The 23168-nt window shown below is 27.7% G+C and overlaps 1 protein-coding gene across 2 annotated transcripts; it reads right to left on the reverse strand.

Moving 5' to 3' along the window:
• Positions 1 to 531: 531 nt before the first annotated feature.
• Positions 532 to 11254, reverse strand: LOC132935375 (adenylosuccinate synthetase). Of its 2 annotated transcripts, XR_009663233.1 has the most exons (11): positions 10672 to 11254; positions 8992 to 9094; positions 7899 to 8029; positions 6712 to 6860; positions 6079 to 6284; positions 5848 to 6002; positions 5576 to 5700; positions 2514 to 2640; positions 2297 to 2417; positions 1332 to 1447; positions 532 to 1234 (listed from the first exon to the last, which is right to left on the reverse strand). XR_009663233.1 is itself a non-coding variant. In XM_061001908.1 (10 exons), the coding sequence occupies exons 1-10, from the start codon at positions 10795 to 10797 to the stop codon at positions 1392 to 1394; spliced, it is 1299 nt and encodes a 432-aa protein (XP_060857891.1). In that variant the 5' UTR covers positions 10798 to 11253; the 3' UTR covers positions 532 to 1391. The 2 variants fall into 2 exon arrangements, 1 of the variants encoding a protein (XP_060857891.1); XM_061001908.1 differs by having other exon boundaries at positions 532 to 1447; positions 10672 to 11253.
• Positions 11255 to 23168: the final 11914 nt, after the last annotated feature.

Below are 23168 nucleotides of genomic sequence, written 5' to 3' on the forward strand. Positions count from 1 at the left end.
TGTCGCTCGGAATGCCGGCCGTCGCTATGCCGGGCGGTGCAGCCAACCGGCAGCGAGACCAACGGGAGAGAGTACCTATAATATTGTGGTCGTGGATTTTTAATCGTGGTAGTGGTATAACAGTCGATAATATGGAATAATTTGAGTATTAAATTATTTCCTCCATGGTTGCCCCCAACTGTTCCTATCTTCTCGTTCATTGTCGGTTTCATGATATCTCTCTCTAAGCGCAGTCCATTTATTTATATGTCTACGATACAAACATACACTATGATACCTTTAATATACCAGAGGAGAGGAAATGTGTTGCACACTACTCATAGATTTGAGCAGCAGTTTTTTTGTTGCTCTAGATCAGTAGGTACTTCTCAACCTTTTTTTACGACTTCACCTTAATTTAGACCCATAAAAATGGTGATACGCTCAATACATTTTTGAAAAAGTAACAATAATAAACCTATGTTTAAATTGAGGATGAGACTATCTTCACAATTCTTTTCCTTTGGTTATTAACATTATAACATCACATCATAACACCATAATAATGTTTTATATTTATACTTTGAACATGTATATTAGAAATAAACAATTTTTTTTGGCGACATACACCAAGGTAATACACGACGCATTGATTAAGAACCACTGCTCTAGATGGTAACACTATGGAGGAGCTAAAAAGTAAATGATTAGCATAAATTACATGTAATTTGGACATCTGATCAAAATTAAAAAATAACAACAGCTTATACATGTGTGGTAAAATATTTAATTGTGTTCTAAAGTATACATCATAACATTCATAAAGAAATATTATTTTTGCTTAAATATGTTTAACAATGTAACAACATGGAAAACAATCGATGTATTTACAATTATAAAAATAAAAGAAAATAAAATAAAAAATATTCATTACCAAAAAGAATTTTCCCAGTTAATTTTCACAAAAGAAAATAATATTAAGTGCAACTTTTTTCAATTGAAACGACAACAATACACAATGGTTATTAATTTAAAAATAAAAACAGAAATACTTAATTCTGATGTTTTATAAATTATAATTTTGTTTATAAGTATTCAAGCCATTATTATACTACATTTTATATGTTATCTAAATTGTAATTTTAAACTTAACTCAAAATACACATTTGAAATATACATTATTCTCTGATTTTATTGTCTGTATTATTTATCTGGTCCAAGTTACTAGTCTGACTAGTTTGATAAAAGTTTAAGTCTAAAAGAAGTATATTTGAATTGTATAATAATTGTATTAGCTTCAACAATTGAAATTTAAGAGCATAAAAAATGTAATTTGTGCTTTAAACATTTACCAACTTGAGTAATAACTTGATCAAATTAAGCTTATTCAGTGAATATTTAAAAAGAAAAAATCAAATATCAACATTAATCATTGATTCTCTTCCTTGGCCAACTCCAACCCATTTAACTGAAAAAAAAAAATATAATTTTTATTATAAATGTTAATACAGTATTTCAGTCAGAAGTTTATCATTGTTTTTACCAGTATAATTTATAATTATATTAATAGTAACTATCAATAAAATTAATTTTCAATTAAACACTATGAAAGAAATAAAATTATAAATTAAATTAGTACAATAATATTTTGTAAGTGACTTTTCATTGTCAAAAATAACATATTTACAACACATGTAATAAAAATACCTTATATTATTTAAGAGGATGCTCACGGTTTGTTTTCTCTCCTTGGCCCACGTGCAACATAGATAAAAACGCATTTACACATAATAATTTTTTTTGAGTAAAATCAAACATTACAAAAACAATTGAGAATAATTGTTTTGAGGGTAAGACATAGATTTGCCTAAATATTGTCTCAAAAACAATTTAAAGAAAATTTAAATTTACAAATGTTTTATTTATTTTTTAAGTCGAATACAAGGCAAATAATATTAAAATATAAAGCTGATAATATGTCATACCCTCGAATTTATTATTCTCTATATTTTTTGTATTAGATGATTTATTTTAAAATAACTCAAAAATTATAAAAAAAACCGATTCTAAGTGAAAGTGTTTTATCTATGTGGGTCTGAGAGAAAACAAATATTGCGCTGACATCCTCTTAAGCTATTTATTTTTTCAAATAATAATAACAATAATTTTTTTAATAGTTCATAAAAAAAAACTTGAACATGACATTTTAATGTCATGTTGACTAACATAACTTTTGTATAGATCTTAAATGTTTAGATAAATAAAATGTGACTATTAATCTATTAACAATTTTTTTTTTAACTAAAAATTAAATTACCTGGTACTTCGAGGAGTTCTGTGACAGTAAAAACAAATTTCTTTGCATTCTCCGGTAGGTTATCAAAATGTCTTATGCCACTAATATTAGTTTTCCAACCAGGCAAAGTTAAATATTTAACCTAAACAAGTAAATTTATAAACACGTCCATAAATACAAATTATTTCTAATATTTAAAAGTAAAAGTGAATAAATACTATTATTAAATTATACATACTTCAACGGATGAGAGTTCAAATAAACTGGATGGATAATAGTTGAGCGCTTTTCCATTTAACTGATATTCAATTCCAATTTTTACTTCATCAAAAGTATCTAGTATGTCAAGTTTGGTCAAACAGATTCTAAAATTGTAATATAATAATTAATTATTTAATGTTAAAAAGATTAACATTGTTATTATTTTATTTTATTCAAATATTCAAGGACTAAACATACAACAGATATCAGTACAACGGGATACTGTTTATAACGGGCAAAATGCTAAGTCCCGGCAGGAGTCCATTAAAAGATATGTTTACAGCGAGTATGGTCAAAACAAAAGATATCTCGATTCTAACGAGTAAATAAAATAAACTACACTATTGACCTTCCAATTGCTATGAGCATTAAATGTTGTCCATAATTTTTAGTTGTATTATGCATTACTTATTAGTTAATATAATTGTATTTTAATTTTGTGTTTTATATAAACAAGATTTCTACAAGTTTTGGTGTTTTCAAGTTTATAATAATTAAAAATTTCCAGTGGCATATTTATGTGCAGGCACTATAAGCACGTGCCTACTGAAGCAATTTTTTTAAGGGAATTTTTTTCTTAATATGGACGGTATGTATTGTATATATTATTATTGACTCAGTCATATTTAAAATATATACGTTTTCAGGTTGTCTGTTATTATAAAATATGGTATGTATATTCTAATAGGCAATAGCTAGGATATCTATTTTTAAATTTTTAACCACAATAACATTGGTTATGAATTAAATAGGAATAATTTTTATAGTTTCTTATCGCCGTCTTCGGGATTTGAGAATACTTATGGTGTCAAATTAGCAATTATAATGTGTTGAAATTGGAAATGATAAAGTTTCTCAAATGTATGCATTACTTATTAATCTATGACAAAAAACTCGAGATAATTTTAAAGAATATGAAACTAAAGCTATAGGTGATACAACTCGACAAAAATAATTAAAAATTACACTTTACAGTTGTCAGTTACACATTATTACACAATTTAAAAAAAAAATAACAACCAACAGAATTAAGTGGTGTGGCTAAATTTTGTGTAGAAACATTTTAAGTTATTATTAATAAAATGAATAATGAACTTGAGAAAAGACAACAGTCATACAAAATGTTTTATGATATATTCAAAGTACAACTAAAAATGACATCAAAATGATTTGGACAATACTTTTTCATCAGAATGTTTACATTTGCAATCTCGTTTATTGAATAGTGATATTGACAAAGGTAATTTTAACTTCAATCACACTATGCAAGTATTTGAGAAAAAAATCTTTACATATTGAAATATTTCCAAATATCGACACAACATTGAGAATTGTTGTGAGTGTACCAGTGTCTAAAGTTACAACAGAGAGATCGTTTTCATGCCTAAAAAATGAAAAAATGATATCCAAAATCCATGCAAACTGATAAAAAGTTGAACAAATTTTTAGAATTGGTCATGATATAAAATGAAAAGTTCAAAGAATTGATTTGCGAAGATTTAATTGATACATTTGTAAGGCCCAAATGTCGATGTAAATCAATCATTTAATTAGTATTATTAGTAATTATCATGTCTGAGTTCAAATATATGCAAAAATCTTGTTATTTATTATTAATATATTTTATTTTAACTTTTAAAACATTTTGTTTTAGTATTTAATGAATATTTCTTTGCCATACCTGCTGAATTAAATTATACTTTATAGTAATTAAGTGATAATGTGGTATATTTTAGTTAAATAAAGTGAACATTTTCTACAAGTTTACAAGCAAGAAACATGTAAATACGCCCCAGCAAGTAGCGCCAGTTCAATATAGCATATTTAGACTAACTGGCTGAAAAACTTTATACAGTGTACTCTCGAGTTATCGAGAGTACACTATGTAATGAATAGGGTTCAGAATTTAAGGCAAAATAATCAATAAAAAAAGCATTTAAAATGTGAAAAAAGACTAAAAAATTTAATAAAAAGCAATTAAAAAATGTACTAAAAAAATAAATAGATTTCAGTTGATTTCAATAGTTTGTATTAAAAAAAAAATTAATCACCATGTACAAAAATGATCAATTAACTTGCCGTACCAAATACTTTATCAATATCACCAATAATAAATCCCATTAAAACAAATTTTAAACATAATGTTGACAATGCGTCTTCTTTACTATTTGTTCCGTTGATAGGTATAGAAAACTATTAGGTCAATTGATATTTAAACAAATACAAATTAAAAAAAAGAGGAAAAGCATTTATTGAAAAAAAGGCATGAAAAAATATCATTCATTATGTTAAAAATTAAATAAACACATTTTAATTTAAAAACTATTTTTCTATTGTTATAAAAAAAATGACATTTGCCTTTAAATCCCGAATCATAATAATGAATTTTAAATGCTTTGTATCATGAATTCAGTGCATATTTTAATTGGTTGTAATGAACTTCCGTTCCAACTGTATGAACAACTGATTACTATGAGAACAACTTTTTGACCCTTAAAACTCGTAATAATTAATTTCTACTGTATTTATGTCGTATGTTTATAGACAAATAGTATCATAAAATATTTTTAAAAAGTTCAATACATAATATTTTATAAAAATGTATTACAGTTGTTGATTACAAATGATTGCGATTCAATTGAATATCAGTACTACAATTTCATAACAAAACCATAATCTTACTCTTTAAATGTATGCAAAAATGATTTAGTGTTAAATAGAAAAAAAATAAAAATATGCCACAGGTCATAAATGATACATTTTTACTTTTTATTTAATTCAAGAGTTGATTCAAAATAAACAACTATAGGTTATTGCTATAGCTTAAAACTGAACACTAATTATTAAATATAATACTGAAATTTTAATAAATTACTATACTTAGAGTATTTAAATATTATTAAATTTTAAAACTTTAAATTAAATAAGCAAGTACAAATGAGTTATTATAGAATTATTTCATCATTTTTATTATTATACGATGTTGAACAATACAATGATTAATAAATTGGCATATTTTATGTATAGAATAATTCTTACTTAGTATATCCATTGACCATTGAAGTATATTTTAGAAGCGGGATATCCAACCACCCACAACGACGCTTCCGTTTAGTTGTAACACCAATTTCATTTCCAATGGTTTGTAACTTTTCACCAACATCCTAAATGTAATTCAAAAACATTATTTCTTACTCAAACTAATGTCATTATTTGAGTTATATTAATTAATTCTTATTTTAGATAATAGATAAATAAAATAAAACTAGAATATTAGAAATTTTAACATATTGTATATAACAAGTATTTACATCAAATAACTCTGTTGGAAATGGCCCATCACCAACTCTTGTAGTATATGCTTTGACAACTCCAATAACATCACCGATCCTTGATGGAGGTAAACCAAGACCAGTACAAACACCACCAATACTACAATTTGACGATGTTACATATGGGTATGTACCTATTTAGTTTTTAAAACCATTTAATTACTTTAATCATTATCAAACAAATATCTTAGAAATCAATAATGTTATTACCAAAATCAATATCTAACATTGCTGCATTAGCACCTTCCACCAAAATTCGTTTTCCTTCTTTTAATGCGGAATGCAAATATCCAACAGTTTCCACTACTAATGGTCTTAATTCATTAGCATAATATTCATATTTCTTTAATTCTTCTTCTGGATCAACTTCTAGTAATGGAAACATACGTTTATGTATATCAACCAAGTTGTAAAACCTTAAAATATAAATATAATTAGAAATATAATTATGATTTTAAAATAGGTTAAATTTAGATTATTGTGAATACATAATGATTCTTGCAATAGATATCATAATTATCAATATTGCTCAAATTTTTTGACCAATATTTAACAATTTTGGTAAACATAAAGTATTTGAATGAAGTATTTATGTAGGTACATAATATAACATAATGAAATATAAAGGTAAGTGTATAAAAATTAAAAACCTTAAGGAAAGACGCAAGAAAGAAGAATAAAGAAGACATTTTATATAAAATGTATAATAGGTTTAAATTATTTTCAAAAAAAAATTTGATTAATTTATAAATACTTCATATTATATACTTCAAAGTTAACTATTACAAAACCTTGTAAATTAATTACTTTTTATTTGTCTAACTAACTAGAAACTCAACTAACTTTTCTTTAAACGTGTTGAAATCTCCAAGTAAATCCGCTAATCTTAGACCATTTCTAGTAGCCTTAGAAGCATAAGTTGGCCCAATACCTTTTTTTGTTGTTCCCAAAGACTTTTTACCCTTTTCCATTTCTTGGAGACCATCCACTTGCTATATTTAAAAAATATATAAATAAATACATTCATAATTATGATATCAAAATTAGTGTGCAATAAAATGACCCTTTAACCTTGTCTAAATATTTTTATTCTCATGGGGTATTTAATATTCATAAACTTGTTTACCTACTACTTATAACATAACAATAATAGCTATAATAATTTATACAAAATAAGAATTTAATATTCATACTCAACATGGAGCAAAAATCTTTATAAACAATTGTCATTTAGAAGACATGCAATATAACAATTTAGTTGGTATAGTTTGGTGTCTGGCACACACAAATACAAAAATGATTGTAATGGCATAATAAAATAAATTCTAACTGTAGTAATTATATGAATACAAGTTATGTAGGCATTACTTTTTATAAATGAAAAATAAATCATAACTATTTTCGAATCAACATTTATGTTTAATAAATTGCATTATTATGTATATTAGCTAGGTAGTTAGTTATTATTAATGCCTAAAAATAATAACATAGAAGTAAAAATTGCTTTGTTTCTATGGCTTAAGCAATGGTATTATATAGGTATAAATATAGATAATATAATATAATAATATATAGAATTAGGAGAAGTATCTTATAAAACTAAACTAAAATATTATAGGTTGATTAAATTAGGCAGACTAATACAAAAGTACCCATTATGAATACATATTACTCAAAAAATGAATCAATTATTTAAAACTAAATCACTCTGTATAAATAAAAATGACTATTTTTCAGTTTTATAAGTTCTCAAGTCTTTAATAGTTATATATACACTATATTACGTTTCACATCAAGTACGATTCAATCATAGTGCGCCGGGTATTCAATTTCATTTAAATCCAGTGTTTCATAAATTAGGCTAATAAATAAGAAACAGCGTTTTTAAAATTTCACGCCTTATTTATGCACTATTATGAGTAACACTGACAAAAACTACCTCCCGGCACACTATGATCAAGTCGCATTTTATGTGAAACATACTAGTTAAAATTACAGTTAATGTATTGACAAATAGTATGGCCAGGTACCTGATGGAAATCAAACACAAGATGAGCACGATCAGAAATTAACAATCGTTTCTTCCAGTCCAATAGCCCTTTCTTTTCATTTTTACTGCACTCTTCAAATAACCCAGGTAGATGGATAACAACTCCATTACCTATCATATTTTGAACACACAAATTATTAATTTTATGTTAAAATTATACAAATTACCTAATGTAAAATAGTCAAATTAAAAGTAGGTGAGTAAAAGTTTCATAATACTTGAAACATTTTTAAGCTATTTTTACCCATATACCAAATAACAATTACACAAAATATGAATTAAGATTGTTATTATAGGTACCTACCCATTAGACGCACTAATAGAAAATCTACAATTAAAACTACTATTGTAATTTATTTTTAATGAATTTTACCCAGACCCGCCAAAATTCAGTGTGGCAAGGCGTTACAATATCAAATTTAAAAATTAAAAATTATTAAAAGTTAAATAATTTTAAATTACAAATATCTAGATTATAATCTAAATTTAGGATTTTTGATATTATTTAGTATTATAATACCTACCTAGTGTTTTAATAGTTAAAATAACACTATAAAAATAGCTATTTTTTTTATTTTTTTCAGTAAGCATTTTTAATATCAAAAGTTTTACACAAATTGTACCTACCTCGGAATGTACTAATAAACAAATGTCATAAAATTGGAAAATGTCCAACATTTGTTGAGTAAATGGCAAAAACTGAAAAATGTTAATTTTCAACTAAAATAATAAATAAGTAATTGAGCTTTTCCGAGAAAGGTAAACAAAATGTAATGGATTATCATTGTTAATAATAATATACCATTATCTTGTTGGAATACCTATTTATTTTTTATAGTGTTGCACATATAGTTAATGGTTCAACATAATGATTTGTAGAGAATGTGTTGACCATTTTTTTGTGCTAATAATGCCCCGGGTACCTACTAAAAATGTTTATTATATTTAGATTGGTGGGCATTAAGTAGTTTATTTTAATTGTCTATTGGTGTATTATAGTTCTCAAGTACCTACATAACAAACTAAAGAAAATAATTAATAATTAATTAATAATAAAAGAATTCATATCTTACCAATTACAGATTTGCAGTTAGGATTTATAATTCCACTAGGCAACAAGTGAAAATCAAATTCCTTATTATCCACAACAACAGTATGGCCTGCATTGTTTCCTCCCTAAAATAAAAAATTAACATTTAATAACAAATTAACGTAGTGTCGGCAAATTAAGTAATGTTAAATAATCTAAGTCAGCGATTCTTAACCTGTGATCTACGGCCCCCTGGGGGTTCCCAATACTCATGTCAGAGGTCTGCGGCAGCCTTTACACATAAAATACGTCAATAAGTGACATGAATGCATTATTACAATATTGTTGGATTATTATTTTTTTTTTCATGTATAATATGTAGATTCTACACCAAATAATAGCATTATTAATATTTATCAAGTATAATCAGTTGTTTTGTTCATACAAAATGTACATAGCGTACAGCACTGTAGTCTCGGCAGTCTTATATTTACTGCCACTAAGTGCAGTTGATCGATCGTACTCAATTATGGTTTTATAAAAAATTAATTGTAATAAAATAATTATAAATGTGTATGTTTTGTTATGTCTACTTATGTAATTTGTTATATAAAATAATTATTATAATTTTGGTTATAATAACATGAATGTTTTGTAAAAAAAAAAATATTCGAAAAAAAATTGGTAAGGGGGACCGCGATTTCTAGAAATTTAACTTCAGGGGTCCGTGATCTACAAAAGGTTAAGAACCGCTGATCTAAGAGATAGGTACTGTTAAAACAATAGACAATGCATTAATTTTGAATTATACCTATTAATTATAATATTAAGCCAATACCTAACCCATTCTGACGAGAATTGGGAATAAGTAAAAGGCTTAAGAAAAATCATAGGTAACCACTTATAATTTGTACCTAACATAATTGTTCAAGATACTTAATCCCATTAGACAATGCTAATGATACATTGAACTTTACGCGTCAATTGTAAAAAAATAGAAGTTTATTATAACGACACAGTGAACTACATAAAAAAAAAAATAGCGGGAAAATTTTGCAACCTGTGGAAAAGAGGAAGAAACATTTAATGACGGTTGGTTGACAGTGTAATTAATAAGTAGGTAGTAAATTCTGTTACAGAGCACTTAATAGTATGTGTGTTGGAGGTAATAAAACTCATTGCCATTGCACAGTAAGCCAAGACCGCCAAGTCTTGCATAAAATAAAATATAATTTTTCAACGAAGGCGACAAAAAAAAAAAAAATTATAAAAATAACACCTAGGTTGGTGGCACGCAATGACATGAAAAATATTAAAAAGAATAGAAGGCCAAAGCATTGGAGATGGAAAAAAATTCGAAATTTTTTTGGCACTGCACGGCAGATTTTTATTTAAATATTTATTTTGATGTTTCTCATTCCTGTGTGCGAATGCAAAGATGAACACTGCGCGTTGACCTTATGGCCGCGAAGGTAAAATGAAAAAAAAAAAAATGATAAAAAATGCAGATAATAATAAAAATATAGAGCCGTCTGCCGCGCATCAGCAACCTTGAAAGTTATTATTATGATTGTTGTTGTTGTTGCGATCGCTGTAGGACGGCCGTCAAAATCTCATTCGACAGGGTAAAATATTGAAATCGACGGTGAAAAAATAAAATATAGGTACATCACGGTCAGTGATTTAGTACGGTCTATTAGTAACGTGCATGGCTTCTTCTCACCTGACACCTGCACACGAGGTCCGCGTCGGTGGCCAACATATCGACCACCTTGCCCTTGCCCTCATCGCCCCATTGGGCGCCTAGGACGACGGTCACCTTGTTGACGTCGGTACCGTTGACAGCCATGATCGCCGCGAAAGAAAATGGAAAAGCGACGAAACGAAAACGACCGGACGGCGGGTCGTCGACGACAAAAAGTCGGTAATTATATTAAATTCGAAAGAAAGTAAACAACCGATCGACCGGAGAACAGTCGGTAGTGACCGACACGACGCGAGTCGGACGATTGAATAATAATATTAAATTATTTGTGTTAGACGCGGTTCGACCGGCCGGCTGTCATTGCACACGAGGAGGGACGTCCCCGTCGACGGCGCGGGATTAATGATCGACGGCGGAGGAGGTGGCGGGGAAGCGTCCGGCCAATGTCTGATAAACGACTAAAGCGCCAAACGTGAAACGGAACGACGTCGTCCGCGCGCGCAAATCGTCGGCGGCGGCGGCGGCGGCTGTTGACGGTACTCGGTGGTGACCGGGCGAGAACGGAAGCGGCGACGACGGCGGCGGCGATAGGCACCGGAATACAGTGTGGTTGTCGTCGTCGTCTATGCGTGCGTTATAATATTATTATTATTATTATTATTATTATTATTATTATTATCGGTTACGGACGAGTGAAGACGACCGACCGCGACGACGAGCAAATGGTCGCTATCGCTGTTTTTATTTTATCAAATTATTATTATTATTATTATTACCGTCGTGCACGGGCCCACCCGCCCACCCGTCCGTCGAACACAAACACGCGCGCACCAAAGAGGCCTGCGATGTACGCACGGCGATATCATTCGTCGTGTTCATTATAATTATTTAATATATTATTATTATTATTGTACGGCCGCTTCCCAAACCCATGAACTAAGGTAAATTTATCTTAGTTCGTGCCCAAACCTAAGCGCCCGGGACTCGGGATTGATAACGCATGACATAACTTTATTATAATATTATTATCATCGATGAGATTTGCATAATATTTTTCGTAGGATGATAGGTCATACGATCGCCATGCATAATAATATGATAATAATATAGTGCTATCCTACGATGCGTCACGTATAACGATGTGGTGAACAAGAGGCCGCCGCACGTGTCTGTCCCGTGTATGACAGCTTGCCACTCGCGTACACCTTCTCGCATTCATGGGTCATGGGAAAGTTTCGATTTTTTCAACCGGAAAACTACCAAAAATTCAATTTTAATAATTTAAACGACCGACGAAAATATATAAATATAAATCTTAACGCCATACGACGAATCGGGTTTTGGGTACCCATCGCATTCCAACTGTGCGTCAAACCGAACCCGCCCTATGTGGGTGGTCCGGGCCCGTTGGGTACTGGGTGGTCTCATGGTCGGCTGGGTAAGTGGAAATTGGAAAGTGAAACGGCCGATTATAATATCGTACTCGTCAGCGTCGTCGCCGCCGCCCCCGCAAACAAGAGTCGTACGCCGCCGCCGACCCTGTTCGCAGTGTTACCGCGTCGCGTTTCATGTACTTGTGCTTCGCATTTCCAACGCAAAGCGACATAGCCGTTCGCCGTTGTACCCATAGACCTATAAACTAATGGACATCGCATTCCAATCCGCCCTGCCGTCAACGCTGTGTGATCATACAACCATATTACTGAGGGAGAAAGAACATATATACATTTTACCAATTTGTTTTTTTTCTCACTCACTCTATATTACCGTACCCCTGACTTCTCTCTCTAAGCGCTGACCATATAGGTTGTACCTATGACCTATTATCAAAGTCGTCCCGACGTTTTTCGAGGCCAGGGGAAAATTAACGAGGGGGCCCTCAACAATCACAACACGATATAAAAAAAAATTGTCACTGAAATTTGTAAGGTCATTCAAATTTCAAATGCATATGATATCGGTGTAACTTAAAGTCTTCAGTTTGAAGTTAATAACATTGTGGCAACTATAGATATTAGTCATACAACACTAAAGCAGGTATCCACTTAACAGTAAACAATAAATAAGTAATAACAAAAATATTGAACATTCAATAATAATGATGGATGGACATTGAGTACTAACTAATAAGTATGTAATACCTGACTATATAATAACTAATAACTAATAACTAATAACTAATTACTATATACTATAGAACCGCCGCCGAGCCTGCTATTTCGCATCAATATATTTTAGCAATAACGAATTTCTACAAAGACATTGGGATATTTTTATAATTATCAATTTAGAGCGTGGATTTTTACACACTAAAAAGTGTCAAAATATGCCATATAATATGCAGCCAAATTCGTGAAAATATGCAAGATTGCTTTAAATTGTGAAACATGATAAAAAATTCACAATTCAATACTTTATAAATGTATGACTCAAAAATAATTTAAAACAAATTAAATAACTTATAATTATAATTATAGGTAACTACTTAACTAGGTACTTCTTAATAACCAAAAAATATTGTAATTTATAATTTAATATTATTAAAATTAATAATCACTTAGGTATAGTACTTATACAATTAAGATGTATTATTCAATTTTATGCTTGAATACATATTATTATTTTATACATTTTTTAGATTCTGAGCGTTGAATGTATTGATTTTACAATGATGTGTGTTTTTTATTATTTTTTTAAGTGTCTGTCATCACGGTTTGGGGCAGTAAAACTGCTTCGATTTTCTTCAACAGTAGCTATCTTGTTTACTAATTCGATGGGAAAGTGAAAATCTAGTATTGGTGTATTTGGGAGGTCAAAATTAAAAGTCTCCAATAGTGTTATTAAAATCGCCGGGAAAAACAACGTAACATTTAAGGAAAAACGGGCATAATCGATTTTGGTTTTTGGTGTAACTTTAAAACAAATGATTGTAGGTAGGTACATACAATTTACCCTGGTTGTTGATATTAGCATTTTCTATATGACTATATACATGATAAAATTTTAAAAATATTTTGATTTGTTTTGAACTGCAGTTTAGTGTTTATAAAGACATTTTCAGTTTACAATTTTATTAGTCTTTTTTCCATGAATGTCAATAAATGTTTATTTGTTTGGTAAAAAAGCTTGAAAATTTAATACAAGGCTCCTACTATATTGACATTTGAAAAATATAAAAAATCCTTAGTCACAGTTTTTTTTTTTTATAAGCATTTAAAGTTTAAATCTTGACAAAATACGGAAAATCACGAAATGTAGCAAATTATTTTTAGCTAAAATTTCATAAAAATTTTCTTTTTAAATCTAAGATTTGAAAATGTAATACAAGATTATCCATAAGTTTGTCTATCTTTATCAAAAAAAAAATGTCTACAGGAAAGTCAAATTAAATTTTTATGAGCGTTTGATATTCATATTTTTACAACATTTGATATTCACTCGATTTCTCATGTAACGATTTTGTTATTTTCTTGTAATTCAAAAACAAATAACTGTAGATACATGAAAATTTCACTGAATGTTTTTATTTTCTATACATCATAAAATATTTTGACTCTTTTTGAGCTATTAATAGACAGTTGAAAATTTCGATTTTTTAAATTTTAATTTCTATGTATGTATATCAATAAAATTTTATTTGTTGGGTAGAAAAGCATGACAATTTAACACAAGGCTCCTGATATAATGTTACAAAAACAGTTGAAAATATTAAAAATTCATTGGCACAATTTTAGATTCTGAGTGGAACATGAATGTATTGATTTCACAATGATGTGTGTGTTTTTTTATTTTTTTTTATTTTTGTGTCTGTCATCGCCTTTTAGGACAGTAAAAATGCTTAGATTTTCTTCAACAGTATCTTTTCTGATAGGAAAGTGAATCTAGTTGGTACTTTGGGGGGTCAAAAGTTTAAAGGTCAAATTTTTAATTCCTAGTAATTTTCAAAAGCGCCGTGAAAAACAAAAGAAAAATTAAGGAAAAACGGGAATTTTTACGCAAAATCTGTTTTTGAGAAAATCGATTTTGGCTTTTGGTATAACTCTAAAACAAATGAACGTATATACATGAAATTTTCACTGGTTTATATTTGCATGTTCCATACACGATAAAGTTTTAAAAATATTTTAATTTGTTTTGAACTGTTTAGGAAAATTTTCAGTACCTAGTTAAAAATTTATAAAATGTTCAACTTTTATAACTAAGGATTGAAAAATTTAAAACAGGGTTCCACGTAAATAGGTTATAATAATATATAAATTACTTTATTCCAGGGCTTGCAAAGTTATAATAACATTATATTTTAAAAAAAAAGGATTGAAGTTTGTAAACGGAATTATAACGGAATGCGATAATCAAAAATAATTTAATACCGCAAAACAAAAGATAACGATTAACAAAATATATTATATACCTATCATTAAACAAAACATAACGCAAAACGTAATTTATAGAATATCATTAAACGAAAAATAACGCAAAACTAAATTTATAGAACATATATCAATGAAAAAAAATAACGCAAAACGAAATATTTTAAAATCTATTTATTTAAAAGGTCTATTGGTTTCGTAGAAACATTTATTTCATTCAAATAATCCAATAGTTGATTATATTAAATCCGTACCCGGGCCATTATACCTACCGGCATTAGTTATTACTTTTAAATTGTATAGGTTTAATTAACATTATTTTAAATAAAGATAAACGCAAAACTTGTATAACGTTTTAGTTCTTAATAACGATAAACGCAAAACTTGGATAACGTTTTAATTCTGAATAATGGAAACGCAAAAATTGTGTAACATTTTAATTCTAAATAACATAAAATTGAATTTTTTTAATAAATAATTTAACTCTGAAATTTAAAATCATCAAAAAATTCTATGTAGGTATGTCCTAAAACAAGTATCACGTAGATAGATTTGGAAAACAATGCAAAATGAATATGGTTTTCCCAAGCTCAATCATTACCAATGCAATATAAAATAGTGATTTTTATTACACTCGATTATGAACGTCAGAACTAAGAACGTTGCTTTTATATATTATGAGATGTAATGGTGGGAATGTCAACCAAGTTATTACTTTTTTGATAAAAAAAACTAAATGTGTATATAGATGGCATACCTACAATCGATTCAACTTTTAAAGTTTTTAATAATTAACCAAGAAAAAGCCAAGGGGAGGCAACTGTCCTTATTTGCCCCCCCCCCCTGCGGACGCCCTTGACAGATCGATGTCCACAGACGTTAAAACTTGAAGCCTTAAGAGGACTCCACACCCGCTTACCTTGTCTCCATCTTACTATCGCATTATAACATACCAAATAGTGCGTTCTGAATAATTAAATTAACTCTGTTATGTTAAATTTTAGAATGAATTGACCTATTACCAAATTTAGAAGTAAGAATATTATATATTATACTAATATATTCAGTGAAATAGGTTTTTTTTTATATTTTAATTTTAAAGCAAGTTATGAGGATTTTATAATGTACAAACAATTTACTATTTTAAAAATGCTCATAAGTCATATCTCGTTTATAAATTATAGTAATAAAAAGTTTATTTTCATAAGCGTTCGAAGCTATTATATTATTTTAACAACGTTTTGTAAAAATCACGAACATCTACAAATTGTTTTGTGTCTATAAAAATTCGTTAAATTTTTAATTTGAATAACTTAAAAACTTAAAAGTTAAGATTCTCCATAAAACTATCTTAAGACTTTAGAGTATTATTTATTTACCTATCAATAATCAATAGCCACAATAATTTTTTATATTCCTACATTAAAAATTCTAATTTTGACAAAATTTAAACGAAAAATAACGATTTCAATAATTCTCTAATATTGAAAAATATTAATTTCAGGGACTTGTGGGTTATTGCTATTACGTCTACGATCCTCAGAATTTTTTTTTGTATACAATGGTTTTTCATTGAATTGAAATTAATCACATCCATCACAGACTACAATCAGTGTTCGGACTTATCTAGATGTATATCTAGATAATTAATTTGTTCATCTTTTATCTTATCTAGATAAATATAGTATAAAGGTATCTAAACATTCATCTTAGATAATTCTTTTACTAATCTAAATAAATTCATCTAGATACATTTTTTATTGATAAAAATCGCGAAATTGTACAAACGCATTTTAAATATTTATACAGATTCTCAAACCAAGTTTATGGTTTATAAATAATGTAATTATTTTTATTTATATCATTATTATTATTATGTTCCTAGTGCCCAACTAAAATATACATAAATTTAAAACACATTTTAAAAAAAATTGTATCTTTTTTTTATCTAGATAAATAAGTATTCATATTTATCTTTATCTAGATAAATATGAGTTGGGTTATCTTTTATATCTATCTAGATAAAAAAAATACTAATCTAATCCGAACTCTGACTACAATAGGCTATAGGTACTATAGGTACTCATTGATGAAATGCACACGAATCCCAGTTTTTTTTTTTAATATGCATTGATTTATTAATTTTTACACACATTACAAAGTAGGATTTTTTGTTCAGTTTTTGTTCATATTTATTGCAACGTTTTTGGATTTACAATAATTTTTAAACGCAATATTTAACACGACTCTCATTATTCATAAATCGCTCCACGCTCATCGTGCAGTCATCTTAAGAATCAATTTTGTGTTGTTAGTTTTAAATATTTTAATATTACAGTAAATTTATCAATTATCAATTATTAATGTAAGAATATTAACTATTTTAATTTTAAAGTGAATTTAAAGTGACTGTTATCAACATTTGTTTAATATGTATATTATACAGGTCATTATACATAATATTATGAATAATATAAATATTTAAAAAGGCTGATAACTGTCACTTTAAAATTCAAATAAAGAAATATCGCTGATGATATTCTTACCTTGAAGTTTGATTATTGATAAATTTACTGTAATATTAAAACTAACAATATATATAATATAAAATAATAGATTCTGCTGAACGTAGAATATGTGCAATGCTGTACGTTCGTTAGACGGAAATAACACGTCATAAAGTCCTCTTAATGAGTCATCACATTACTATGACTACCTGCCGTATTGTATTTTACATTTATATACAAGTGATATAAGTTATTCTTAAATTAATTTAAATGTAAGCACTCATTTTCTATAAAAGTATTAAGTATTAATGTTTAGGGAATTATTTTTTTTACATTATTTGAAGTATAAAAAATACTATAATTTTAAAAGCCCGTATAGAATACAAATAATTAAATTATGAATAGATATTAGGCAATATTAAATATACGCACTACATTGGGTTTATTTTGCATTTGTACATTGTCCGCTGTGCGTCAATCCATTTATTAAGTTTTGATAAAATTATTTAACGACTAGCGCTCAATTATATCCAATCTTTGTTCCCTTCACCTCCCGTCACTGATCTACATAGGTTTTCAAATCATTTACCATTGATTATAAATACTAATAATACTAATGAATAGTATCTATTTATTACATTGTTAATTTTTCTATACTTACCTATGCCCTTCTGCTAAATCCTAATACTAAATTTTAATATTTTAAATGGCAATAATATACCTTCAAATTTTTATTGGACGCTATGAATTTTCCTTACTGCAATAAGCCGATAAGTCATAAGTGTCTATTATAATGGTAAATGTTATAATATGTATATATGAAGCAGTTTAATAAATTATATTGATTATTGGTGCAATATATAATAAGTATAATAACGTAAGTACCTACCCATTATAGATATAATAGTACTTTACTAAAAATGTATTTTTCTTTATAGATGTTGTTTTTTCAATATAAGTACCTACAGTTGAGTGTTGAGTCACGATAACTCGAAGCTTTTTCTTGCACCCTGAAGTATTTAAAAGTTATATTTGATGTATTATTAGCTTGAAAAATGCAAAGTTGAATTTATTTTTATCCCTCTTGAGATTCAATTTATCGAGACTCGATTGTACCCTAGCTAGTGGTACTTCATATGAAATGGATGTTGTAGATTTTGTAATTTTATTTTAATTTATAGCTATAGATAATTATTAATATTATGTATCGTTAATATTTTAAGATCAAAGAAATTGTAGTTATGACTTACGACATTTTATTGCTATATATATATTACTTTAGTATCTCTGTAGACTGTAGATCATTTTAAAATTAATATATTTATAGCATGAATCATCTCAATGACCAAATATCAAGTACAAACAACTGGTACCTATTATAGGCAATAGGTAATCGGAAATAAAATCCCCAGAATAAAAATCCCCGGATAAAAAATCCACAGGAAAAAAAGCTATAAAACACTTATATATAATTGTAGGAACCTACCTACAATTTAAAATACTCATACCTAACTCGCTTTAAAATAAAAATATATAATAAAAAGCCTATGATAATACCTAAATAATAATCTTACCTATACATTTTATGAGAGGTCAATTCACTCCAATTTGTATACTAACGTGATCTGCTGACCGTAAAATTTTTCGTTTTTAAATTTTTTTATACTTAAAATTACTTCAATATTTATATATTATTATTAACTGTGTTTTTGTGAACACACAGTATATTATTTACCGTTTCCACTTCATGAAATGGACCATTTTTCATGAATAGGTTGATTTCGTATACGAGTAATTATACTGTTTCCGATCAGACATCAAAATTATATTTTAATAAATAAATATTAAATATGCTTGACTAAAGTATCCAACTGATACTTTAACTTCACAGTAAATTCTAGACAAATTTTTTTCTTGGAATCGTCAAAATTACCTCCTATTAAATATAAATGATTGTAGTGTAATAGTGTTATTATTTTTTCTCGTCTAGGTCTAGATAATGTTATTACTTATATAATTATAAAATTGATAATTGCAGTATATTACATAATATTAATACTTTAGTTGAAAATATAATAATAATATAACTTGACAATATATTGCACTCACAAGTGAGTCTCACGGGCAACGCCTGGCAGGATGGCTATAATAATGATAGCTTGAGGCTTGCAATTTTCACGGTACCTTCATACCGCCATATAAGTGTGTACTAAGAAAGCATTTTCCAGCATTTTAAAGTGGTACTTGTTTTAAACACCATTATACCGAATATTAAAAATGAATTAAACAAAGTTTGAATCCTATAGAGTTGGCATTTTAACGGTCAACGAAATGCACGGGGTCAGCTAGAAGTTAATACAAAAAAAGAACAGATAAACATTTACTATTATTTTACAGATAACTATTGGTTATGGACACAAGTCAATTTGACAGCACAGGAATAAATTGAAGAATGCGTTTGTTAGTATGCCATTATAGTATAGGCATATTTTCCAAACCACCCATATGAAAAATATAATATTCTAGGTTAGAATATAATATTTTACATAAAAAAAAAATTATTCTACTTTTATATCCATATTGTTATAGACAGTCACACATGCTGATTAACGATTTATCGATTTATAATGAAAGCCATTAGCTCTCGACGAAAAGTATTTAGCCTTAATTATTGGGTGTGTCGTGTCTCGTGTGTATGATCAAAATTCTTATACATGTGTACCTATAAAATCAAAATTCTTTTTGGCCATTAATCGCTGGCTAGTCAAATACTCAAATATAATAGGTATATCAAATCACCGAATATTAAAAAAACGAATTAAACAAAGTATGAATCATATAGAGTTGGCATTTTTAACATTCAACGAAATGCACGGGGTCAGCTAGAAGTTAATACAAAATAAGAACAAATACATTCACATATACCTATATATTGCTTCAAAACGTTATAACTATTGGTTATGGATACAAGTCAATTTGACAACACAGGAATTGAAGAATGTTTTTGTTAGCCGTTAGGATGCTATTATAGTATGTATTTTCAAACTACCCATATGAAAAAAATATAATATTCTAGGTTAGAATATATTTAATAATTAAAAAAAAATTATCCGGCTCTCACATCTATATTATTGCTAAGGACAGTCACACGTGCGACATGCCGATTAACGATTTGTCGATTTACAATGAAAGCCATTAGCTCTGGACGAAAAGTATTTGGCTTTAATTATTGGGTGTGTCGTGTCTCGTGTGTATGATCAAAATTCCTTTTGGCCATTAATCGCTGGTTAGTCAGATACTCAAATATAATAGGTATATAAAATACACACTTAATAATAATTAAAAAATTATCGAGTGTATGTATTTTTATCAAAATATTCTGGTATCCTGCTGGACGCTGGTATATCAGACTTTGTCGTACACAATATTTTCTCACTTCTATAATATTTTACCTGCAGCTTCTGAGGACATTCTTACATATTTACTGAAAACAATTGATATTATGATACTAGAAATCCACTGGTGGAAGATGGTGATTGGTATATAAATAATGATCAATGATAAATGATTAATTGTGATTCATAGATAAATCAAAACCCGAGAGGAAGGATATATATTTTGCAGTTTATTAATATATATTTAGACGCAGCCTTCTAATTGATACAAAGATTTAGTTTATATTGCAATATATACCTACCGAAATGGTGAAATATACAACTAAGAATCTAAATTATTACAAAATTAAAATCTAAAAGAAAAAATTAATAGGTAATAATAATTTACTTATAAACTATTTATTGTATATCATATTAAAATATATTTACATGTATAGGCGATGCTAGTGAAATCAAAATGGTAAGAACCTAGCTTCTAATAAAGGACCTACACTTTTCAATGCATGAGTTATATACATGAGGTTGAATTTGTTTTTAAATAACCCTTCATAGTACCATAATTTATAATGATATTCATATCAATATTTTTTTTTTTTAATACTGACAACATTAAATAATATGATAATTTTGTGAACCTATGTGTAATTGTTACGTAGGTACATAATAATATATGTATTGACTTGCAAACCTAAATAATTTTATTTTCAAATAAAACAGCAGTTAGATTGTATGTAGTACAATATGTTTAAATGTTTCTTATTGATCAGTTTTTATAACTGTTTATAAAATCTCTAAAACTCAGAGTAGGTACCTACTTTTTCTATGATTAATCCAACTGCCATTGGAATTGGGTACACTATGGGTATCCGTATGACAATTATATTACTTTTACATTAAATACTTTCATATTATGATGAAATGACACATGTTTTGACATGCATCATTTAAAAGAGAATCAATTATAATATACAATAGATTAATATATATATAAAATATAAATATAAAAACTATCACTATAATATAGTCAAATGGGAATGGTGGAATGATACACAATGGTATTTCACCATTTCGTTATAATATAATTATTTAAAATACGGTAAAAAAAATTATTATGTAACTATCACAAAAATATAATTACATACCTTATTATGATGAAAATTCTATTAAAAACATATCACCGTTTATGATTTATTGTCTATATAACCCCATTCAACATAGCAACAGGCCCGTCGCGAGAAATTTTCCGCAGTTCGGAAAACATAATACCTCCCCATCCATCAAAAGCAAAATAATATATAGTACACAATTTAGTACATTATTAATATAATGAATAATTAATGATTAATTATTAATATTAAATTAATTATATATTAATAATTTTAAATTATTATTGTATTTAATAAATTTCAAGAAGTTAAACAAATTATTATTATTTCCGTAAACTAATAAACGTCTTATACCTAATGATAGAAATAATAATCTTATAATTATAATGATAAATGATAATACAATATTGTAAATATAAATACTTCAACTTTACAATTTGTAGAGATGTACTAAACTAAAAATTAACTTTCCTTGCTTTTTTGAAGCAAAGTTTTGAACAATGTCTTCTAAATCCAATTCTTGCGCCAAGTCAGACTCAATGGATAACAAAGCTATCCCTTTCAGTTAACCATTAATTACTCATGATTAATCTGAGGTGGTTTTAATAAGTTTCAACTTCTCTCAGCTAACTCTATAGTGACCAGAATCGTTAGAACGATTCTCAAACTAATCGTTACATTGGGGTAAATATCTTGTATTTTTTTGTTACAAATGAGCTCAAGATTTTTGTTTGGAGAACTATTTGATTCGGTAAGTTGACAAGACATTTTTAGTTTTTCGAATATCACTATTGCGTCGATATCAGATGATTCATTTGCTGTTAATAAAGTGGCCAAATCTTTGCAATAATTCAATAATGTTTTGTGCTTCCAGTTTTTTAACAAGTTAATGTTGTACAAGAATCCAAAGTTTGAACAATAATAGTTTAACAGATCAAATCTGTTTTGCAAAGAATTAATAGCTGTAGAAAAACGCGATATTTAAAATTTCTCTTTAATTAAATTTAATATTTAAGATTTCATCACTAGTATTATTTTGAAACGTGATATTCTTCTTTCGGATTATTGTATGTCAACCAATTGTTGGATTTTGTTTAATTTATTAGTTGTGAATCTTAATATAACGAATTTTCTATT

This window comes from Metopolophium dirhodum, chromosome 1 (genome assembly GCF_019925205.1).
Source record: "Metopolophium dirhodum isolate CAU chromosome 1, ASM1992520v1, whole genome shotgun sequence".
NCBI lineage: Eukaryota > Metazoa > Arthropoda > Insecta > Hemiptera > Aphididae > Metopolophium > Metopolophium dirhodum.